Below are 23,576 nucleotides of genomic sequence, written 5' to 3' on the forward strand. Positions count from 1 at the left end.
TGCAGCAAAACGTTCGTGGGATGGAGCGCTTAGGAACTGCTGTTCGCATCCACTGTTCAGGATGCCATCCTGTGGCACAGGCCGTGCCCGGGGTCCCGTCTAGGCACACCCTAACGCACCCCGCTCCGGTGATCGGTGACGGCCGTGTGAGGGGGTGGGGGAACTTCTGCCCAGCTCTCCCCTTCAGATGTAAACCGGGGCACCACAGTGAACTTTAAACCTCTATTTGACATGCAGACAATGTGACATAAAACAAAGAGAAATGCATGTAAATATCTTGAATGTTGCAGCGTTTTAATCAAAACACGCAAGTGTCAGTGGGTGATAGGAAGGGGGGGGAGAGCAAAGACCCCCGTGGGATGTGCGATGCGCTGGCTGTGCCGCGGGGGGAGAAGCGGGGGAGGGCTGCGAACGGCTTCGAGATTCTAGGCAGGCCTCCGGGAGGGAAGGGGCGAGGAGGCCCCGGCCGGAGACCTCTGCAAAGGGGGCGTCAGCACCGGATGTTTGACCGCGGAAACCACCCCGAGAACGCCCGAGGAGCCGGGAGCGGGTGTCCGAGGCCGCGCCGTCAATAAGCAATTTGCGCTCGAGCCGGGCACGATGCGGGATCCACGCGGAGCGCCGCCAGCGCCTCCTTTGCTGCCCGAGGCCCCGGCGAGGCTCAGGGCGCGGGCAAGCCCTCGGCCGGGCCCATGCGCCCCTGCCCGGCCGCCCGCGGGGACCCTCCACCCGCTCTCCCTCCGCACACGGATTTCCGGGCCGTGGTTCAGCTGTGCGCGAGAAGCCGCGGAGGGGCCCTGGGTCGGGGGCAGCGCGCGCGGCGGGCCGCGGCTCCCCGCAGAAGGGGCCCCGCCTGGCTGAGCGCCCCGAGGCTGCCGAGGCGGCCCCGGCCCTCGCGGGGGAGGGGGCGCCGTGCGCGGGGCGTTTTGCGGAAGGCGCGTGGCGCGGCGAGCTCGCCAGGCCGAGAAGAGCCGCGGCCCGGGGCAGGCGCTGCTCGCCCTCTGCAGCCCGAGCCGGCGGGGCAGCGGCCGAACCCCCTTGGGACGCCCCCGGCGAGCCCCGCACGGTAGGTAGCTGGGGGGCGGGCCGGCCTGCCGCCATGCTTCCCTCCCTCCCTCGGCGGGCCCTGCCTCCCTGCCGGCGCTGGGCGCATCCGGCGCCGGGGAAGCTCCGCAGGCGGAGGAGAGGGCCGCGCCCGCGCCCGCTGAACTCCGCCGGCAGCGCCTCGGAGCAGCAGCAGCAGCAGGAGGCCCCGGTCCCGGTCCCGATCCCCGCCCGGCTGCCGGGGCGGCGATGGCCGCGGGCCAGGTACGAGCGCGCCTGGCGTTGCCGGGCGAGGGCGAGGGGGCAGCCCGCTGCCCGCCCAAGGCGCCGCCGCCGCCGCCACTGCTGCTTGCCCTCCTCCCAGGCGCCGGCGGATCTACGCGCGGGCTCCAGGGATCGGGGCCTCTCCCGCCCCCGCCCCAACGGAGAGCTGCCGCCTCGTGGCCCGGGCCGGCTCTTCCGGGTGGGTGTGCAAGGATGGAGCTGGACTCGGCGCCAGCCCCGGCGGGGGTTCTGCCTCCCTCCCTGCCTGTCTCCCTCCGCGCGCCGGGGGGGACGGGGGGGGGGCTGTGGCCACGAGGAAGCCGGGGACGGGCCCAGTGCCAGATCTACACTGAGCAGGATATAACACTTTGAAAACGTTTTGAAGACTGTATAGGGAGTGTGTCCTGGGCCTCAACAGTTGTTACTATTGTTATAAACCGTTTTAAAGCAGTAGTGTAGATCCTGCCCCGGAAGCGTCCCCAGAAAGGGAGGCGCAAGGCAGGATGCGGCGCATCCAGGGCGCTCGTCCTTCTGGAGGAGGGCGGGCGGGCAGCCAAAGGTGGCCATGAATCCGCGGACTCCTGCTCTGGCCTCCCGAGGAAGCGGACACCTGGGCAAGGATGCCCTTCAGCTGCGCAGGGCCCAAGAGAAGCCTCCCAGCACCCCGGGGAGCAGAACCTGATGTTGTGCAGACTTCTACTGTTACTTTCTACTGTTAGTTTTACCCTACCCTGTGCCTGCTTACCCTACCCTGTACCTGTTTGCATTCTCTTCCCCTCCTTATTGTTTTACTATGATTTTATTAGATTGTAAGCCTATGCGGCAGGGTCTTGCTATTTACTGTTTTACTCTGTACAGCACCATGTACACTGATGGTGCTATATAAATAAATAATAATAATAATAATAATAATAAAAGAACCCGCAGAAGGCGCAATGCTAATAATGAGGCCTTTTTGGAAGGAGAGGGCCTGAGGGAATCCGCTCTATCCCCTAACCCCAGGGGTGCTGGATGGGACATGGATTCACAGTCGTGGCAGGAAGCTGCACTGCACGTGCTCAGGGGAACTCTCGACATTGCTTTTCCCTCCAGGGCATGGTGGGTGAGACAAGCCATCAGGCTGCCCAGGACTCTCAACCCTTGCTGTTGCCTGCACTGCAGGCGTGGCGTGTGATGGATGGCAGGTCCTGAAGGAGGCCCTCTGCTCTCTCTCTTCCAGGCCCCGGTGACCTTTGAGGACGTGGCCATCTATTTTTCCTCGGAGGAGTGGGCGCTGCTGACAGAAGGGCAGCGGGAGCTCTATCAGGATGTCATGAAGGAGAACTTTGAGCTGGTGGCGTCGCTGGGTGAGGCTTTGAAGGGACCCCGCTGTTCCTAGGGGTGGGGACCATTCCCATGACCCAGCGTTTGCACAGCCTGTTTTTCTGGGCTGATGTGTGAAAAGCACTGAGGTGGCCAGAGTGTGGCTGATGTAGGACATAAGAGACCCTCTTTAATGTCATAGAATCATAGAATAGCAGAGTTGGAGGGGGCCTACGAGGCCATCGAGTCCAACCCCCTGCTCACTGCAGGGATCCACCCCAAAGCATCCCTGACAGATGGTTGTCCAGCTGCCTCTTGAAGGCCTCGAGTGTGCGAGAGCCCACAACCTCCCAGAAACTGATTCCTAGGTTTTCCCTGATGTCCAGCTGGAATCTGGCTTCCTTTAACTTGAGCATGAAGAAGATGCATTGATCATCTTCGTGATCAACGCAGGGCAACTTAATTGTGGGTTGTTGGGAACAGCTAAAGAGGTGGCCTGGCAAGAAAGGTGCAAATCTCTTGTTGCTTCTCCCAATTTTGCAAGTGCTGCTGCTGCTGCTTCCCTCCTCCCTTGTCAGTAGCCCCCAAGCCCTGCTCCTAAAAGTTAAGAAGGAAAAAACACTGGAGAGTGTCCTGGATGCATTTGCAAACTAAAACCTAAACATTATTTTTGGTCTTGCACAAGTGTGCAGATGCAAAAGTCTGCGGTTATGAAATTTGCGTAATTCCCCCCCCTGCTTTACAGCTCCACCGTGACATTTGTGCCGTTAGGGATCCCCTTCACTTCTGTGCCTTGAAATTTGCTTATCTTTACCGATCTCCCTCACTTCTCTGTAACCCACAGGGTATATCTGACAACTGAGGCCAGTAGAGGGAAGTGACAAGCATGAAGGTGGGGGTGGGGCAAAAGCAGCCAGCAGCTGCAGGAGAAAGATATTCTGGAGTGGGTGTGCTGCTTGCAGAAGGAGAGGATGAACTTTGGACGGGGAGGAAGTGCAGGACACGGAATAATGGGCTCAAGATACAGGAAGTCAGATTCCGGCTGGACATCAGGAAAAACTTCCTGATTGTTAGAGCAGTATGACAATGGAATCAGTTACCTAGGGAGGTTGTGGGCTCTCCCACACTGGAGGCCTTCAAGAGGCAGCTGGACAACCCTCTGTCAGGGATGCCTTAGGGTGGATTCCTGCATTGAGCAGGGGGTTGGACTCGATGGCCTTGTAGGCCCCTTCCAACTCTACCATTCTATGATTCTATGAAACTGACAGGGACATTGACAAAGGGGTGATGGGGACAAATAGCGGACAGGCGGTCTTGCACTCCCCTCTCCAAATTGTGAGCACATTACCACTTTCATAAGGGCTTAGCAAATTAATTCCATTTGGTGATCTGATGCAGGGTGGTGGTTGGGGAGGAGTTTCCCTTTGGAGCTGGGAACCAGGGGTCCATCTGGTCCAGCGTTCCATTCACACTGTGGCCAACCAGCTGTCAACCAAGGACATGAGTGCAGCAGAACCCTTGTATACAGGCCTACTGCCTCTGATACTGGAGCATGCACTTAGCTATCAGGACTAGTAGCTATTGATAGCCTTATTAAAGACAAAATTAGTGAGCATATAGAAGGACAGGTCCTGCTGAAGAAGAATCAACGCGGCTTCTGCAAAGGCAAGTCCCATCTCACTAATCTTTTAGAGTTCTTTGAGAGTGTCAACAAACATGTAGACAGGGGTGATCTGGTGGACACTGTTTACTTGGACTCCCAAAAGGCTTTTGATATAGTCCTAACCAAAGACTCCTGAGCAAACTGAGCATAAAAGAAATGGTCCTTTTACGGATTTATGGATCAGCAACTGATTAAAGAACAGAATGGTAAATACTCCTGATGGATTGAAGTAAATAGTGGGGCCCCACAGGGATCAGTAGTGGGACCAATGCTTCTCAACTTGTTCATAAATGATCTGGAATTAGGAGTGAAGTTGCCTTCTTTACAGAGGCCGCGCACTGGGCGGACACTTTCATGGAGCTTTTCCACCACAACCCCAAGATCTCTTTCTTGGTCAGTCACCGCCAGCTCATAGAATCATAGAATAGCAAAGTTGGAAGGGGCCTATGAAGCCATCGAGTCCAACCCCCTGCTCAGTGCAGGAATCCACCCTAAAGCACCCCCAACAGATGCTTGCTCAGGTCCCATCAGGTTAATTATACAAACTCAGGTTACGCACCACATTTTTTTGTGGGGACATTAAATTGTGGATGCTTAAGGAGAAATGTGAGTGAACAGCTGTGGCTTCATTTTCCAGATGTTGTTCCTACACTCCAAGCCAGGCCCATCTGTTGCGGGGTTGGAGCAGAGGAAGCACCAGAGGGCACGATCTGGTGGGGGATTTTGTCCTGAACCCACAGAGGTCTCCTGGAGCCTGTGTAGACGAGTGGTTTGCCCTGGAGTGGATTCGAAGTGGCGGCAGGTCATCTATATGACGCAGCCGCCATCTTGAAGCCGTCCGGGGGCAAACGCCTGAAGCTACACTTTCAGAAAGTCGGGTACTTACCGTGACTTTTTGAGGCAAGGGAGGAGGAGACCCAACATCTCTGGTCTGTCGTCATCCCCTGGCTTTGCACAGGAGGTGTGTCCATGGGCAATGGCTAACCATGATTGGTTACCCTGCAGTGACAGGGGGAAGGGGCGCCCGAGCAAGCCGCCCCAGCTGCTGCCTCAGTAGGCAGCGCAACTAAGGAGAAAGTAAAAACAAAATAAAAAATCTGAAGCCGGTTAAAAAAAAAAGACTTCTCTTTTTGGCTGCCTGGGGAGGACCAGGAAAACAACGGGGGGGCGGGGATGGAAGAACTGGTGTGGCACCCCAGTTACTTTCCTTCCAGGATCTGTGCCAAGAACATCTTCTAAATTGCAACGGCGGCTTTCACTCCGCCCTGAGGTTGCTGCAGTGGTGGTGGCAGATTGAGACGGTTTTCTTCCTCCTGCCCGCAGGGCCCATGCCTCCCAAGCCGGAGCGGATCTGCAAGGTGGAGCAAGGGGAAGCGCCGTGCGCCGTGGATCCCGGGGAGAAAGATGCCGAAGGGGGGAGCCACAGTTCCGGTGAGTAGCAGTGACTTCCCCCCCAACCCACGTAAGGGCAGGGCATTCGGCTGGTGCTAGGCAGAGAAGCTGCGGGCGGTGGGTGAGAGGGGGAATAAACAGCACGTGTGTCCGTCCTTTGGTTGATTAATCCCATTTGGTTTTGATGTCATAGAATCATAGAATAGCAGAGTTGGAAGGGGCCTACAAGGCCATCGAGTCCAACCCCCTGCTCAATGCAGGAATCCACCCTAAACCATCCCTGACAGATGGTTGCCTAGCTACCTCTTGAATGACTCTAGTGTGGGAGAGCCCACAACCTCCCTAGGTAACTGGTTCCATTGTTGTACTGCTCTAACAGTCAGGAAGTTTTTCCTGATGTCCAGCTGGAACCTGGCTTCCTTTAACTTGAGCCCGTTATTCCATGTCCTGTTCCTCCCGTAGCTGGCGAAAGCGTGCAGGAGCAGAAGATCAAGGAGGAGGCCGGGTGCTGGAGTTCGGCCGCGTCCCCCACCGGCAGCGCCTCCGGACAACGCTTCCGTTACCTTGAAATGTGCCCCAGCTGGTGTGAGGTGAAGCTGACGGACGTGAGGAGCCTCTCGTGGGGTCTGTCCGGGGGCGACCACGGGGACCGCTGCCCTGAGGGGCTGCTGATCTGTGCGGAGTGTGGGAGGAGCTTTGCGGACAGGGAGTCCTTCAGTGACCACCAGACGCTGCACAAGGAGGAAAAAGGGCCCTTTGCGTGCACGTCTTGTGGGAAAACGTTCCAGTACCGCTTCAACCTCCTGACACACAAGAAGCATCGCGGGAAGAGGCGGCACACCTGCGCCCAGTGCGGCGCCCTCTTCTGCCTCAAGGGAGACCTGCTGCGCCACCGGGCGGCCCACGCGGCCGAGGGGCTGCACCCGTGCGGCACGTGCGGCCTGGTCTTCCAGCTCAAGGGGCAGCTGCTGGCCCACAAGGCGGAGCACGCGGGCGAGGAGCCCCACCGATGCTCCGAGTGCGGGGAGGCCTTCGGCAGCCAGGCGGAGCTCCTGGGGCACCGGGCCCTTCACGAGGGGGACAGGCCCTTCGTCTGCCCCCAGTGCGGGGAGAGCTTCAGCTGGAAGGAGAGCCTCCAGATCCACCGAAGCACCCACACCCAGGCCGGGGGCCACTCCTGCCCCATCTGCGGGAAGACCTTCAGCCGCAAGGGGAACCTCCTCACGCACCAGCGGCTGCACACGGGCGAACTGCCCTTCGCCTGCCCCGAGTGCGAGCGCCACTTCCCCAGCAAGGCCAGCCTCATGGTGCACTGCCGGCGGCAGCGCCACTGCAAGCCCTTCGCCTGCTCCCAGCGCGGCTGCGGCCTGTGCTCCGGGGGGAAGCTTCTCCAGCACCAGGCCTCCCACGGCAGCGCGGAGGAGGGGCAGGACAAGGGGGGCGCGGAGCCATAGCCGCGTCTGCGGGGCTGTGGGTGGACTCCGGGGATCTGTGTTCTATAGCCTGGGGCCTTGTAGGTGCGATGGATTGCAACTCAAGTCTGGGGATGATGGGAGGTGTAGTCCAACCCATCTAGGGGGTGTGTGGCAGGCTGGTGAACGCCTTGCCTCTCAAGTGCCCCTGATTAGCAATGAGGTCGTTTCCCCCCCCCCCCAAGTCTTGGTCTTGCAATGTCTGTCTGTTCTGCTGAAGCCACGCCTACGAGTGCTGGAGGCGGCCTGTGGTGTACGACAGAGTACTAGAGTGCTGGGCTCCGGCTGGGGAGACTCAGACTCAAATCCCCCTCTCAAGTACTGACCCCTTCCCTAAACTACCTCAAAGGAACGTTGTGAGAATAAAATGAGTTAAACTTCCTTGTAGTTTGATTGGCCCAAGTTCCGTGGAGTTAAGCCAGGGATACAGGTGTCCCTTGTGCTTTCAATGGGAGACAAATGAGGCTTGCTAAGTAATCCACAAGGCTTTTATTAAGCAACAAACATCTCTTCAACCTGAATAGAGTCTACCTCTTTGAAGCAACCCCCCTAGGCAAAACTATGCAAACTGAGCAAGACAATTGTCCATTCAAGAAGAGAGAGAAGTTACTTCGCAAAGCACCTGTTGCGGAGGTAGGTTCTGGCGTATTCTCTCTGACTTTCTCACGGCTTCTTTATGCGCCGTGCGTTTCAACTTCCGGCAGATCCTAGCATCAGTTAGTGTTTCGGAACGCTTGCCCCCCCCCCACCAAGGAAACCTCACTTCCCAGTGGGTGTGTGGGATTTGGCCTTGAAGAGATAAGCTCTGGAGGGGGCTGATTCTCAGCTGGTGAATCGGCCGTGAGAGCTTCCTCCCCCACTGGTACAGGCTGGCTGGTGTCCGGCGCTGCGTCTTCTAGTTCTGAATCTGATTCTGATTGATTACCTGAAACACCTCCCGAAACAGGGGCAGTAGGGTTAGACATGACAACAGGTATGGCAAAATCACACTCTCTCCAAGGCACAGTTTCCTTTCCAAACGTGGCCCCAGGTTTGCCTCTGATTCTTTCGGAAGAGAGCGTGGACTTGTCAAGAATGAGCTGGCCTTTGGACCCGGGGTCCAGCCGGCCCACGTGGCACAGCCAAAGGTTATTATTATTATTATTATTATTATTTATTTATATAGCACCATCAGTGTACATGGTGCTGTACAGAGTAAAACAGTAAATAGCAAGACCCTGCCGCATAGGCTTACAATCTAATAAAATCATAGTAAAACAATAAGGAGGGGAAGAGAATGCAAACAGGTACAGGGTAGGGTAAGCAGGCACAGGGTAGGGTAAAACTAACAGTAGAAAGTAACAGTAGAAGTCTGCACAACATCAGGTTCTGCTCCCCGGGGTGCTGGGAGGCTTCTCTTGGGCCCTGCGCAGCTGAAGGGCATCCTTGCCCAGGTCCTTGTGGGGCTGCCCCAGGTGTAGCAAAGAAGGCCCCGTCCGTTCTATCTTTTCCAAGGGAGCCACGGAGGAGAACCAGCCACTGCTACAAACTCTTCCCCCCAGTTTTTGAAAACCTGCCCCATCTCCTAAAAAGACAAATACTGTTCAGCACATCCTATAGGTGGGGGCAATTGGGTTAAGAGATGGAGAGGGCATTTTTTTTTTTAAAAAAAGATGTTAGGCGAAGCTTCCTAAACTCAGCTCAGAGTGGGAATAAACTCTGGAGGTTGTGGACCACTTTCCGTAGAGGAGTTCTGCTTGGGGTGGGGGGAGAGGTGAGGCAGCTGGAGGTGCTTTAGTTCTGGAAACCCTCCTTTCAACTGGGCGATTCTGCCTCTGTAAAACAGACCGATCCTCTTAGAATCATAGAATAGTAGGGTTGGAAGGGGCCTACAAGGCCATCGAGTCCAACCCCCTGCTCAGTGTAGGAATCCACCCTAAAGCATCCCTGACAGATGGTTGTCCAGCTGCCTCTTGAAGTGTGGCTGACATCCCTGTGGTTTGTACTGGAAAAATACTGCAGAGCGCCTGCTCCACGTTTAGCCACCTCTGGACCCCTGGCTCTTGCAGCCCCACAGCGGCACCAAGTTAGAACTCTGCACAGCCTCCCACCTGCCCCAGGCCTGCTGTGGGGGTGGGGAAGGGGCTTTGCATGCAGAACACGTGCTCTGCCGGTGAGCCCCCCACCCCCTCCAATGAGGTCAGCCTGTTTGGTATGGAATTGCAACTCTTCAGGGGGAGACACAATATCCGAGTTTGGACGTCACACTAATCAACGGGGTGGTGGTGGTGGTAATAGGAACAGAATGGGGAACAACCCTTGATTAGCGTGTTGTCCAAACTCAGCCAATGCCACCCACAAAAGGGTGCTTTGGCTGAGCCAATGGGAGGCAGCCGTCTCTCCCCCCCCACCCCGAAAAGAAGCATGGCCCTGGGAACGAGACAGTGGGGTTCCCGTGGGGCCTTTGCCCCTCCCCAATAAGAGGGCGTGGTGGCGCCGTGGCTTTAAGGTAAGGAGTCCTCCCCCCCACCCCAGATCCTGCTCCCTACGAAGAGGGATCGAGCTTGAGAGGTGGTGGTGGGGGCGTTTTCACCTCGCTCTCCCCCCCCCCCCGAATAAAGTCTGGTCGGAGCCCTTTGGCCCAGCTCCGCTTTGGACGCGCGTCGGCCAGGCGCGCCGCAGGGCCACGCAGCGCACCGGGGCGAGGCTCCGGCCCGGAGGAGCCGCGGGAGCCGCCTCCAAAACGGCCCGCAGCGCTTGAACGAAGGAGGGCCGGAGCGCAGCCGCCCAGCCCGGCTCCTCGGCGCGTTTGGGGAAGCCGAGCGCCCCGCACGGTGGGGCCGCCCCAAGGGTCCTTCCCTCCCTCCCCGGCCAGGGGCGCTGGGGGCTCCCGCGGCGCTGCCTCCCGTCCCCGTCCCGGCAGGTGCGCGAGGCAGCAGGCGCAGCGCCACGGAGCCCCCGGGGGAGAGGCGGAGGGAGGGAGGGAGGGACCGGCCGACACCCCCCCCCCGCTTCAGTGGCGGAGGCCGCTCCGCCTCCTTTGGCCACTGGCCCCGCGGAGGGGGGGCACTGGTGGAGGAGCGCGGGCTGCTGGGAGTTGTAGTCTTTCCGGCGCCCGCAACAAAGGCGAGCAAGAGGGCGAGGGCGAGCTCTCCCCGAGGAGTCCTGCGCCGCCGCCGCCGCCGCCGCCGCCACCGGCAGGAGCAGCCGGGCCCGGGTGCGGCGCTGCTCCGGCTCCGCGGCTCGGGCGGCGGCCGCCTCCGCCATCTGCCTGGCCAGGGCCGGGACGCGCCTCGACCGCCGGGACGCGCGCCTGCCTGCCTGGAGAGCCCCCGCGCCCCCCCGCCCAGGTAGGGCCGCCCGCGTGCCCGCAGGGCCCCCCTCCGCCTCCCCGCGCCGCCTGTCCCTCCCGGCAGGCTGCCCGCGCGCCCTCGGCCTGCCCGCCTCCGCGCCTCCGGCCCCCAGCGCAGCCCGGCTCGGCTCGGGGCTCGCGCCTTGGTGGAGGCGGGCGGCGGGGGGGGGGGGGCGTCAGTCCGCCGGAGCCAGCGGAGCTCCCCGCACCGCTCCGCGCTCTGCAGGTCCGCCGCGATGGGCGCGCGCAAAGGCGGCTTCTCCTGCCCCCCCGCCCCGTTTCCAGTCTCCACCCGAGGAAGCCTCTGCCGCCCCCGCTCTGTCATCGAAGCGAGGGGGGAAAGTGAGCCTCGGCAGCCCACCCGCCCCGTCCATCTGCTGCCATTGCTGCTGCCGCCGCTTTTCCCCGCAGGTGAAGCTTTTCCTGGCACGGCGTGGGGGGCGGGGGCGGACACATGCAGCCCCCCCCCCCGACTGCTTGCTGTTATCATAGAACCAGAGAACAGCAGAGTTGGAAGGGGCCTCTAAGGCCATCAAGTCCAACCCCCTGCTCTGCAAGAATCTTCTCTAAGGCATCCTAAGGCCATCAAGTCCAACCCCCTGCTCTGCAGGAATCCACCCTAAAGCATCCCTGACCGGTGGTTGTCCAGCTGCCTCTTGAAGGCCTCCAGTGTGGGAGAGCCCACCACCTCCCTAGGTCACTGGTTCCATTGTCGTACTGCTCTAACAGTCAGGAAGTTTTTCCTGATGTCCAGCTGGAATCTGGCTTCCTTTAACTTCTAGGCGAAGCCGACCTCTGGAGGTGGGCAACGGGCTAAGGCCAGGCTGGAGCCCTCACTGGCCCCTGGGGGGCTTGGTGAGGTAAGGTGGGCCCAGAGGGGTGCCCACTGCAGGCTGTGCCCCAGGGGTGAGGAGTTGCCTGCTGCAAGTTGCAGCCACAGGCTCCCCCTTCCCCCCGGCTACTCCGTTGGCTCTGCTTCAGTGGCCGCCAAGAGAGAGACCCCTGGGTCCAAACCGGCCTGGTGGGGAATGTGTGACCTCGAGGGAGGAGGCCTGGACCCCCAGCACCAGCAGGATTGGGGATCGAAACCAGCAGGGCTTGAGGTGTGATGTTGGAGCCAAGGGCCAGGCGCTCTAAGGGGGGGAGGCCCTGGCCCTTTCCTGACACCGGGCAGAACCAGGGCCGGCGCGACCAAAGGGCGGAGGGAGGGGGCTGCCTCAGGCAGCAGGTTGGAGTGTCCAAAGAGGGCAGCCGATGGCTAGCGGCTGACATTGCCTTTACAGCAGCAGGTGGCTGGAAGGAGTTTTCTGTCTCGCGTGCCGGATGGGCTTGGGCCTGGCTTTCGGTCCCATCCGCCTGTTTTACGCTCCGTCTCAGGCAGCGCAAGTTCTTGGGCCAGCCTGGTCAGGATGTATGAACGTGCAGCGACCGAGTTGGCTTGCAGGTGTGTTCCCAGTGTCCTTATGGCTTTCGGAGTTTCTTGTCTGTTGGAGGCGGAAGGCCTGGGTTCAAATCCCCTCATTGGATGGTCCCATTCTCCTGCTTGCAAGGGAGCCATGCACAGCAGGCTGGTTGGGCGGCTGGGCGAGAGCAGGACTGTGCAGGGCTTGTGAGCGAGGGGCACCACGAGGCAGCGCATGAGGCGGGCAGAGAACGAGAGAGATCATGGAATCATAGAACAGCAGAGTTGGAAGGGGCCTACAAGGCCATCGAGTCCAACCCCCTGCTCCATGCAGGAATTCACCCTAAAGCATCCCTGACAGATGGTTGTCCAGCTGCCTCTTGAAGGCCTCTAGTGTGGGAGAGCCCACAACCTCCCTATGTCACTGATTCGGGCCAGAGCTCCCTCTCCAAGGTGAGGACTTGTCTCTTGAAACATCCGGAGGCCCCTCATCCTTAGGAGTGAGGACGGCAGGTCCGTCCCTAGAAAGCCATTTCAGAGCAGCAGCCGTGCAGCCACACCTCCGTGCCTTGCAGGGTGCTTCCTGGTGGTCTCGCGTGCAGGTGCTGAGCACCTCTGCCTCCCCCTCAGCCCATGGCTTCAGGAGTGCTGCAGGACGAGGGACTCCCTGGATGTTCATCAACTTCCATGGGCTGTTTGCCCACATTTAGCCTTCGCGTCTGTGGGCCGCCTTCGCTTGAGTTTGCTTGTGGGGTTTTCCTTCGCTGTAACCTTTCCCGGGGCAGCTTGTAATAGCGCTAGGCGTTAATTCCCATCCGAAGAGAGAAGGGTGCTCCACCTTGGTGTTATCTGCGCGGCCCCCTGTACTTTACTTCTGGGCTTGGGGGGTGGGAGCTTCTCTGAGCAGATTAATTCTGGGACTGCCGGCTTTGACAACATCCAGCATTTCTGAGCTGGTTTTGCAGCGGTGTGCTTAAGCGTGGCTTAACTTTAAAACATGGAGGCCTGCATGATTCTGTGGTGCATGTGGTAATACGATAAACGCCAGCCTTCGTCTGGCCCTTTCCAAGAGCTCAGAGTGTTTCACGGACGCTCTCTTGGCCACCTTCACAAGGGCGTCTGGCTTCCCATAAAATCACAAGGCTTTGCTGTGCTGATGCTCCTAAAGAAGGCAGCGGGGGGGGGCATTGCATCTCTGGTCCTGTAGCCCTTGGGGTTCTGGGGTGCAAGAGGCGCAGGGGCTCTCCTGGCTGCCCCTGAGCAGGATCGACCAGGGTGGCGTGTGATCCTAAGCCAATTGGAGAAGGGCGCTCAGCACCAGGCCGAAGAACTCAGGAAGGAGGAAGGGCTGGAAACGGAGGACACCGATTAGGCAGCGGATGCTAGCCAACTCCCCCCACCCCCCGCGAGCGTGCCCAGGACCGAATTCGCCTTGAGCCAGAAGGGGAGCTTTCTAGCCAGTTGAGAGGGAGGGGGGCACTCTTTGATGCCAGAGTGGGGGGCAAGTGCCGGCCAGACTCCGCCTCTGCACCTGGGCCGCCTGGCTCTTGCCGCCTTCCCTCTTTCGTCCTTGGTTCGGTTTCTCTATTGTTCCTGTTTATGCCCATTGTCCCCAAACAGACCTGAACGCCTGTGTGGGGCCGCCTCCACCCCCCCCCCCGTCTCCTTCAGTGCTCCTCCCTCCCTGGTGAAATCCTCTTTTGCTGAATTCTTTTGCCTTCTGCCCTGACTGAAATGAAGCCCCTCAGCCCGGCCCAGGCAGAAGCCCCTCGTTCTCCGCCCCTCGTGACGCTCCCTGGCCTTTCTTTCGCCCGCTTCAGCTGAGGCTGCAGTTGAGAGTGTAGGCTCCTGAGGGCAGAGACCTAGACACCTGTAAAGCACCACGCAGAAACAATAAGCGGTGATGATTCCTGCGTTGAGCAGGGGATTGGACTCGATGGCCTTTAGAGGCCCCTTCCAACTCTGCTATTCTATGATTTTATGACGACATCACTGTCTGGGGATCCTCATTTATTTTTCTAATTCTGTATTTCGGTTCTTTTGTCTTTCTCTCTCCCTTTCTCCCCCGCCCCTCCTGATAACCAAATTTACAATTTGTGTATTCTTTTTATTTAAGGAGAGAGCAGTCACTTTTTAATGCCCTGGCCATGCTCAGGGTTGGCTAAAATTCCAACCTTGGTCATTTGGAGTCCTCGGCTTTGTCTCCATTTTGCCAAACCACGTGACTGAATGTGCCAACGTCACTTGGATTGGATGAGAGCGTTTGGCCCTGTGCAGGGCCCTGGGGCCCACGGCAGCCAGGAGAGGCGCAAGAGAGCTGCATGCAAAACCCCATTAGAGCACACTCAGCTCTCAACCTCTAAGGTCCACGTGAGATCTTAAGATCCTATAGGAATAAAATCATGGCCACGGCTCCGAAATGAGCTTCCGTTGTGGGTTCATCAGGACCCTTCCTTTTAGACCTTCAGGGAAGCTCAGGAGACCCCCTAGTCTTGTTCGCTTTTTCCAGGACTTATATACAGGACCGGAGGGAGACGAGAAGACCCGTCTGTTCTTTCTCACCCCCGTCTGTTCTCTCTCACCCCCGCCCACCCCCTCGCCCGGCCCGGCCCAACCTTGTGATGATTCCGCTTCATTTCTTTGCAGGCATGAAACTCTGCAAAGGAGTTGTTGCTGAGGAGGGAAAGCGGAGTGTGCAGAGGTGAGCGGAGGCAGCGCTTCCCCCGTGGGCCCTGGGGGTACCAATGGCTTCGTCAAGAGAGCGCGTGGCGGCCCTGACCACGTCTGGCAGCGCCTAGTGCCATGGTAAGCCGGCATTGCCAGGGGGGGCCTGGGCTCTTCCAGGCCCCCTTCGCGGCCTGTGGTGCCGCTCTCTGCCCTCCTCTGTGCAGGGGGTATCGGGCATGAGGGGCTCCGGGCACCTTCCCATCTGCCCCCGGCTTCTCTCTGCCTACGGCTTATGTTGGATGTCTTGCCCCAAAGGCGGTGCAAGGAAGGGGTGGAGCGGGGTGGGGCAAGGGATTTTGGGCCCTGGGGTAGGAAATGCAAAGGGGCCCCGCTCCTCCAGTCCTCTGGTGAACTCAGAGTGCCACCCGGTGGGAGATTCTCCTGCACAGGCCCCGCACCGCCGAGGGGTCTCCAAAGCCTGGCCTCAGCCTGGCACTGAGAGTGAAGCTCAGCCTGGTTTCTGGGCAGCGTCCTGCCGTTTGGGGTGTGCCCCGGAGGCGTGGGGGCAAAATGAAGCCCTTTCTCTTGGGCTGCCCCCATTCCTTCCTTATTCGTTTATTTAAATTGTGTCTCTGCTGCCCTTCATTATCAAACCACGGGGGTGGGGGGTGGGGGGCGTACAAAATGCACACACCAAAAAGACCGTTCTAATACAATTCGAAGAGAACAGCAGCAGCCAAGAAACGCGGCCCAGCGAAAGCGTCCCTGCAGCAGGCGCTTTCCCTCACGTCCTGCGCCCCTTTGTCTTCCCCCACGGGCAGGTCGCCTCGACGTGACGCTCCGGCCCTTCGTCCGAGAGGAGCCTGACGGGGCGGCTTGTGCGGCAGCAACTCCCCAGGCGAGGAGATGGAGGGCAAGGACTGGCAGCCCCCCGGCCCAGGTGGGTGGCAGGCAGGCCGGCAGCACGGTTCCCCTGCCCGGGCGAAGAAAGGGCGGAGCTCTTGCGTGGGGCGGTGGGGCTGGGGGGGGGCTTCCTTGGGACCCTCGTGGACCATGGCCTTGTGGCTGCTGCCGTAAGATGCGCTGCGGCTCCTCCGCTTCCCCCCAGGGTTTGGGTCTGGTGTTTGAGCCAGGCCAGGTCATGGGACTGGTGTCTCTGGGCTATGGGGCGCCGTGGGTCTGCCCTGAAGGGTCTGCCCTCCGGTTTAGCTGTCCCTCAGATCACTGCTGCTGCCCCTGCGTCTTCCTCACCCTCCTCTGGCTGGGGAGAGGCTGAGCAGAAGGAAGTATCCTTGGATGGTTCAGGAAGCGAGAGGCCCGGAGCGCCACGCTCACCTAGGGGGAGCCGCTTGCACTCTGAGAGGACCACCATGCTCCCCCCTCCTCTCCCGTCCCCTCAGCCTGTTGCATGTCACAGGGGTGGAGACCAACAAAGCTTTTGCTTCCTAGCAAACCTCCCCCCCCCCACACATGCCATGCAGGAGGAGGGCCAGCCCACAGCCTTTTATTTTGCTCTGGAGTCCCTGGGAGGGAGGGAGGGAGGGAGGGAGCTGTCCAGCCGTCTGGCCAGAGGAGGTTCTGGTGAGGGGAGGAGCGCCTGGAAAAGGGGGCTCGCTGTGTGCCTCTGTCGGAGCTGGTTGGCTGCCGTCACATGGGGCAGTGGGCAGGGTTGGGGCGGAAGCGCTTTCCGAGGTCGTGCAAAGCCAGCTGTGGTCTGTGGCAGCCGGGGCTGCTGAGCCGGATCTTCACCTGCCTCCTGTTCACCCCTCGACTGGTCTCGCTGGAGGTCGTGCAGAGCGGTTTCTCTCTCCTGGCCCGGCCTGCAGCCTCGGGGATGTGGGGTGGCAGGTTAGCCGTGGCCAGGAGGAGGCGCCCCGTGGCTGCCACGCGCGGAATCCAGCTCCCGTTGACTCTGGCTTCCTTCTTCCAGCCCCAGGCTGGGCTGTTCCGGGACCAGGGGTCGTGGTGAAAGTGGAGCCGGAGGAAGAGCTGCGCATCGAATGCCCGGAAGACCCGGCGGAGGCAGAGAGGGAGGTGGCCCCTGAGCCCCCGGCAGGTAAGGAAAGCGGCTGCCGTTCCTCCCTTGGGGAGCGCGTGGCGTGGAGCAGGAGACGGGCGGGGGAGGCGGGGGGGGGGAGAGTCTCTGCTGGGAGGCCCCCTTTTCCCCAGCCACGGTTAGGAGCCCTAATCCGGAGTGTGCAGGTCGAGACTGGCTGGGCTCTCTCGGTTTCCCCCCAAAGAAACGTCCACGTTGTAGCTTTGTGAGCCCGTGGATTTCTGAGAAATCACAGGCCTCCCTGGGCCCGGGCAGGGCCGGGCTTCTTGGCCATGGCAGCAGCACCGTTGGTCTGACCCTCCTCACACTTGTGGCGTTTCTGTGCTCTCGTGGGTCGTCCCCCCCCCCATGTGGCTTTGAAATGGTTGTGTGAACTGACCCGGGCTTTCTCACCCACTTGTTGATCTCCTCAGATAGGCAGAGATTATAGATCTGTGAGAAGAAGGGCCTGGCTGCCTTTGGATACTGAAAGCCCTCCCCCCACCCCCACTGAAAGAAACCAGCCCCCCACAAGAGATGAATCGCCTCCCTCGCAGTGGTCTTGGCAGGCGTGCTCCCCCACCCCCTTGGGAGACGGGAGTGGGAGGGAGTCAAGAAGCCCCCCCCGGGGCAAGGACACCCCTGGGTGGCAGGAGGGTGAGGCAGCAGATCGCCCTGAGCCCCACATGTGAGGGTACAGCTCACACAGGACACGCAGCCAAGGAGCTGGGAGGGAGCATTTATGCATCTTTCTTGCCCCGGGGATTTCTGGCTGCCTGAGCCGGAATGGTTGCTCTCTTGAGTGCCTTAACCGGCAGCGATTGGGACAGGCTTTCCTCCGAGGAAGCGCCACGGGGACACGGCCGAACGTCCTTTCGTGGCAGGGGCCGGAGAGGATTCCTTTCCCCCCATTACTCTGAGCTTTGGCTAGCAGGGAGGCCAGCAGCAGGCGGCCCCGTTCGGTCCTGCCAGGCAGCACCCCGCCCCACTGGTGGAAGTTTGCCACGGACCCACGTGGCCTCTTGTGAGTGCAGCTCCTGGCCGTCGATGGGTGGCCGGCCAGCCACCGCCTTCCAGGAGGAGCACTCGGAGATCGGTTATGGGATGTGCGCTGCTGATAGATCCCACGGTCATGTTATTCGGGAGATCGAAAGACCCGATTCAAATCAGCTTCCATAAGATAATGGGGAACAGCATCCTTGAAATAATTTAATGAGCAGGACACACTTAAGCCATAACTTCAAGCAGTAAAATTAATTCCTGATAGGATGACATCTATGTCTGGCTACCTAAATTAACTTCTCTATTATCTCTGTGTGAAAGAGCTTTTGTTTTGCAATAAAATTAAATCTCAAAAGAGTCTGGAAAGAAGATTAGTTTAAGCTTGACCATCTTGCAGTCCTTATAGTCACTGCAGCTAAGGGTTTTTTATGCTCTTTGGTATCTTGCTTGCTTGTAAGTTTGGGGGAGAAAGGACTGGCAGGGGTGGGGGTGGGGATAGGGGGGGCTTCAGCCAGGCACAGGTTGAACAGCCCTGGCAGAGCCGGGGTGGGTGAGTGGAGAGAGGGTGGGTGGCGGGTGGGGTGGGGTGAACTTCTCTTGGGGAAAACCAACAAAGACCTTGAACTCGATGGCCGTGTAGGGCCCTTCCAACTCTGCTATTCTATGATTCTATGTAAAGACCCATTGTTTTTTGATGGTTTAATCTTGGGCTGTTTAACCTCTAAACAACCCAGCACTGCAGTTTATTTATGTATGTATTGCATTTCTATACCGCCCAGTGAGCTTCTGTACCGAAGCTCACATGACGCATGTAGCGACTTCAGGATGAGCTGAACGTGGGTTGCTGAGTGGAAGTGGAAGGTGCAGCGCACCCGACTCTCCTGCTCTTCCCCGACAGCCCGTGGGTGGTTTAAATCCTGGGCTGTTGTTGCGTGGGATGGGTCCCACGGGGTCTTGTGGCACCTTAAAGACTGACGCACCTATTTTTGCCTCCGCTTTCATCGACATCAACTTCGTCAGACGCATGAAGTGTAAACCTCAAACTGGGGAAGGGGGGGCTGCAAACTGGGGGCTGTTTTGCACAGTTGCAGAGCGGGGGATCCGCCCCGGGTGCAGACAGAAGAGTGGAGGATTCCCGCTGTGGCGCATGTGGGAGGCGTGGGAGTGACCCGCTGGGCCTGCGGTTCCCAAGACAGTGAGGGACGTGGTTCTGGGCTCTCTTTCAGGCATCAAGCCGGGGATAGTGATCAAGGCGGAGCCGGAGGACGACTCGTACGACGAAGGTCCCTGGGACTACAGCGACGGCGAGTCCAGCGATGGCACGGACTCCTGTGAGTAAAGCCTGCTGGCTCTCTTTCAGCAAGGGGACCTGCGGCACCCCTGGGGTGCCCACGTTTTGGGCAGCAGGGGCCTCGTGGAGGCCACAGCAGCAGCCAGGGCTCTGCTGCACAGCCTGTGGGGGGCCCGTGGGCAAACATTCTCTGTGCCTTGCCTGTGGGCTGACCTGGGGTCCTGCTGTCCCCGGAGGAAGCTGTGCAAGAAGCCTCGCCAGGCCCCCTACTGACCTTTCCTTTCGAGGCACCTCCCCACACTCCACCCCTGCCACTCCCCACGGCCTGTGTAAGAGGCTGGAGTGGTGGCAGGACTGAGCCCCTCCCCACTCCCAAGCCTTATGTGGGGCTGCCTTTGCCCTCGGACATCTGCAAAGCAGGGAGCCAAGTGTGACGCCGGAAATCCTGGGGGAGTTCAGGGCATTAGGGGCCCCCCATGGGCAGTGGGAGAAGCAATGATGCAATCTCAGCCCCTCCCACTCAAGCTGCCCCCCACAAGCTGCTTGACCCACTTGTCTCCCTACAGCTGATGCCAAACCTGACGTCATTGTGAAGATGGAGCCGGAAGATGAGGAGGAGGAGCAGGACCTCGGGAGCCCCCCGGGCTGGACAGGGGCAGGAACTCTGGACGCGCTTCCCACGGGTGAGTTCTGCACGTCTCTTGCCGCAGCCAAAGGGGGAAAAGTGGGAGGGGATGACCCAGCGGGGGCTTTTGCAGCCACCCCCTTTCCTCCACCCCCCACCCCGGTGTGCTGGACGCAGCTCCAGCGTAAGGGAGGAGCAGAAGCTTCCAGGAGATGCCTTGAGGGAGGAAACCAATTTGTTAACATTAAAAAATCAATCGATCTGGGTGACCCTTCTGAGAACAGCCGTTCCAGCCGATTGGGCATCGCAGTGTGAGGGTGACGCGGCAAGCGTTGGCCAGGTGACGAGGTCGCAAAGCCAGCTGAGTGCGTCCCTTGTATACAGCTGGACCGGCACGTGGTTTTGCCCAAACCATGCTGACGGCTTAGCAACCGCAGCGTTGTCTTCCAGATGCTTACAAACGGCCTGCTTTATGACCTGCTCTAACCTCTTTCCAGGGATTGACGTTGGGCTCACTGCCCGATAATTACTGGGCTCCTCTTTTTCCCCTTTTCTTGAAGGTGGGGGGATGTACATTTGCCGACTCCTCCCCGGTTCTCCAGGGCTCCTCAGAGGTGATTGTCAGAGGCCCTGACAGCCAGGTCCTTCAGTATTCTGGGCTGCAGTTCATCAGGCCCTGGGCTCTTGAAGGCATCCAAATTGGCTAGAAGTTCCTGTAGGAAACCCTTACTGATCCGCCCCCTCCCCTGTTATGTTCGTTCCCAGTCTATTCCACTCCACTCATCGATTCATTTGGATGTAAAGGCAGAGCCGAAGTAGGAGTTGAGTTCCTCTGCTTGAGCTGACAGGAACCGGAGCTGCCCCCTTGTGGTCCCCTCCGCCCCCCGCCCCCCTTAATGGCACCCAGAGCCACCTTCTCTGGCAGCCCTGGCCCCTCTGCACATGATGCGTTCAATGCAACTCTGGGCAGCCCGTGACTGGCAGCGCTGGGCCCCGTCAAGAGGGGCAAGGACGCCTCCAGAAGGGTCAGACGGAAGAGCGGCCTCCTAAGCCACTCTCAGAGGCCTCCCGTGGCTGTTTTTAAGAAGTCTGCGTTACGGGCAAAAGCGCGTCCTTGGAGCGGCTTCTGCGGGACCGTTTTGGCCCCAGCCAGCAGCTACGATCCTTCCAGACCCAGGCTCAGTGTCGTGTCTCTTTTTCTCTAGGTGGCCTCATCCAGCCGAGTCGTTGCCCCTTGGGAGCTGCTGAGGGCCCGAAGCCCTTCCAGAAGACGGCGGAATCGGCCCCCTCCCCGGGCCCCCTCAGGAGCAGGAGCAGCAGAAGCCAGGGAGCGCAGGGGAGCAGCCCCGGCCCCCGGAAAGCCCCGACGTTGATGCCGGAGAGGAGGCCGGCTGCTCCCGGAGGGTCCGGTGGCTCTGGAGAGAAGCCGCCCCCGGCCTCCGGCCCCCCCGAGGTGAGCAAGCGCCCCAAGGGCCACGCCGCTGCGGAGCGCCCCTTTGCCTGCAGCGTGTGCGGCAAGCGCTTCCAGCACCGGGGCAACCTGATCACCCACCTGCGCGTGCACACGGGGGAGAAGCCCTTCCCCTGCGCGGAGTGCGGCAAGAGCTTCAGCCAGAAGGGGGACCTGATGCGCCACCTGCGCATCCACACGGGCGAGAAGCCCTTCGAGTGCACGGTGTGCGGCAAGAGCTTCTGCTCCAAGCAGACCTTTGTGCTGCACCAGCGCATCCACACGGGCGAGAAGCCCTACTCCTGCGCCGAGTGCGGCAAGGCCTTCAACCGCAAGGCCAACTTCGTCACCCACCAGAAGATCCACCGCGGCGAGCGGCCCTTCGTCTGCGGTGAGTGCGGCAAGGGCTTCTGCGCCAAGAAGACCTTCATCCTGCACCAGAAGATCCACGTGGGCGACCGGCCCTTCGGCTGCTCGGAGTGCGGCAAGAGCTTCAGCCGCAACGGGGACCTCACCCGGCACCAGCGCATCCACACCGGGGAGCGGCCCTTCGCCTGCGCCGACTGCGGCAAGTGCTTCAGCCACAACGGGGAGCTGATCAAGCACCAGCGCATCCACACGGGCGAGAAGCCCTTCGCCTGCCCGGAGTGCGGCAAGGCCTTCAACCGCAAGGGCACGCTCATCACCCACCAGCGCATCCACACCGGCGAGCGGCCCTTCGTCTGCGGCGAGTGCGGCAAGACCTTCAACCTCAAGACCACCCTGATGAAGCACCGGCGCATCCACACCGGCGAGCGCCCCTTCGCCTGCTTGGAGTGCGGCAAGAGCTTCAAGTACAAGGGCAACCTGCGGACCCACCACCTGACCCACACGGTGGAGCGGGTGTACCCCTGCACCGAGTGCGGGGCCATCTTCAGCCAGCGCAAGGAGCTGAAGGCGCACCAGGCGGCGCATGCCGAGGACCGCATGCTGCCCTGCCTCGGGGACGACGGGGAGACCATGAACCCCTTCCTCCAGATGCACCCCCTGCTGCTCTCCTGCACCCCGCTGCAGGGGCCCCTGGGGCCCTTCAAGCAGGAGGCTGGCTACAAAGACCTCGAACTCGGCCAGGCGGATCCTTAGCGGGGCTCGGTGGTGGTTGTGGGCGGGGGCGGGGAGGTCTGTTTCCATCAACCGCCGGGCAGCAGGCCTTTGAGCTCTGCGGGGCTGATGGCTCGTGTGCGAAGGCCTCACGCTTAGCGGCCACCCACACGTGTCGGCGCGCCAGAAAGCAGCCTGTCCCGTGGGATGTCAGGGCTGCCCCTCCCTGCTGGCTCAAAGGCAGCCTCTCCTGTCGAACCTCTGGATTGTGGCCCTGCCTTCCGGAGGCCCCCGTGGAACTGCGGCTCTCTTGGGGGTTTTATTACTTGGCAAGCAGAGGCAGTTGCAGCGGCCTGCTGGGCGGTTCCTGGACGTTGGGAGAGTTGAGCAGGCATTGCGCTTTCCCAGTGGGGCCTGGGGTGTGGTGTCATTGCTAAGGCCAGTGGTTTTAGTGGGGGCGGGGGGCAGGGAGCCTGGGAGGATGAAATGAGAAACAGATTAGATTTTAATAAATGTGAACACCAGTGGGGCAGTGTGGTTACGCTTAGCGATGTGTGTTTTTTATAACTTCAAATGAAATGTTATGAATTATAGACTCAAAGGGTAAGTGTAGATCTTGAGACACGTAAAAGAAATGTAAAATTGCGGACGCTGCAGAGACCTAAAATGATGGTTACAGAAGTAGTATCGCAGAAAAACTAGCCTGGAAATCCCCCACCCCCCGTACAATATTTAAGCTAGTTGGAAGCAAATAAACCTATACTGATTGAATAGTAAATGGCTGAACGTCACTGCTTGGACCCCACCTCCAGCGGGACCTGGCCAGGCCAAGCCAGCAAGGGGGGCCTGGGGGTCGGTCTCCCTCCCTCCCTCTCTCTCTTTCTGTGTGTGTATGGGGGGGGGTGGCGCAGTCAGGTGATGGACAAGTTGGTCTCATTTGCTGTAGCTGTTGCATAGGAAAAGGGACCTCCCGGAGCTGGTGGTGATCAGTGGGGTTAATTCTATGTGGTTGAGGGAAAGTGCTGCCCATATTTCTCCCTGCAAGAGCAAGCAGTAGCAAAGTCCAGATGTTTCCTGATGCAGCTGACACGTCCGGGGCCGGTGGGCTTGCCATGGCCAGTATAGAGCAACCTTCCCCAATCTAGTGCCCTCCAGATGTTTTAGACTACCGCTCTAATTGCCCACGCTAACTAGGAATGATGGGGGTTGTAGCCTGAACACATCTGGAAGGCACTAGTTGCAGGAAGCTGGGCAGAGGGTCTAGGGGGCTGTCAGGTCCAGGTGTGTTTTTATTTGACTCTTTGTCTTCAGTGGCTTCTCAGTGTTGCTGTGAGACAAATGGTAGACGCACATTCTTCTTCGTGGTCTCTGTGCATTCACACTGATGGGCCTGCGCGGAGACCAACCGGGAAACTTCCATAGCCTAGAGTTTTGGCGAGAACCCCTCCCCCTCCCATATAGTTCCCACCCTAATCCCTCAGTTCTTCGTTGACCGCCATTGTGGTAGACCAACTTAGGGCTTTCTCTGCTTCAGCAGCGCTTAGAGTTTAAATAAT

General features: G+C 59.7%; 1 protein-coding gene across 1 annotated transcript; it reads left to right on the forward strand.

Moving 5' to 3' along the window:
• Positions 1-1,198: 1,198 nt before the first annotated feature.
• Positions 1,199-22,788, forward strand: LOC134413380 (zinc finger protein 585B-like). Its single transcript, XM_063147562.1, has 12 exons — positions 1,199-1,308; positions 2,528-2,654; positions 5,597-5,704; positions 6,128-7,118; positions 9,738-9,950; positions 10,243-10,466; positions 10,533-10,694; positions 15,359-15,415; positions 16,468-16,593; positions 18,801-18,905; positions 19,432-19,548; positions 20,696-22,788. Exons 1-12 carry the CDS (start codon positions 1,294-1,296, stop codon positions 22,060-22,062), a joined length of 3,612 nt encoding a protein of 1,203 aa, XP_063003632.1. The 5' UTR covers positions 1,199-1,293; the 3' UTR covers positions 22,063-22,788.
• Positions 22,789-23,576: the final 788 nt, after the last annotated feature.

Source organism: Elgaria multicarinata, chromosome 1 (genome assembly GCF_023053635.1).
Source record: "Elgaria multicarinata webbii isolate HBS135686 ecotype San Diego chromosome 1, rElgMul1.1.pri, whole genome shotgun sequence".
Classification (NCBI taxonomy): domain Eukaryota; kingdom Metazoa; phylum Chordata; class Lepidosauria; order Squamata; family Anguidae; genus Elgaria; species Elgaria multicarinata.

Excerpts from the sequence above, each read along its gene's own strand:
- LOC134413380 (XM_063147562.1), top strand. Across the intron at positions 9,951-10,242 it reads GAAGCCGAGCGCCCCGCACG|GCGAGCAAGAGGGCGAGGGC; the intron begins GTGGGGCCGCCC and ends CCCGCAACAAAG. Across the intron at positions 10,467-10,532 it reads CCCCGCGCCCCCCCGCCCAG|GCTGCCCGCGCGCCCTCGGC; the intron begins GTAGGGCCGCCC and ends CCCTCCCGGCAG.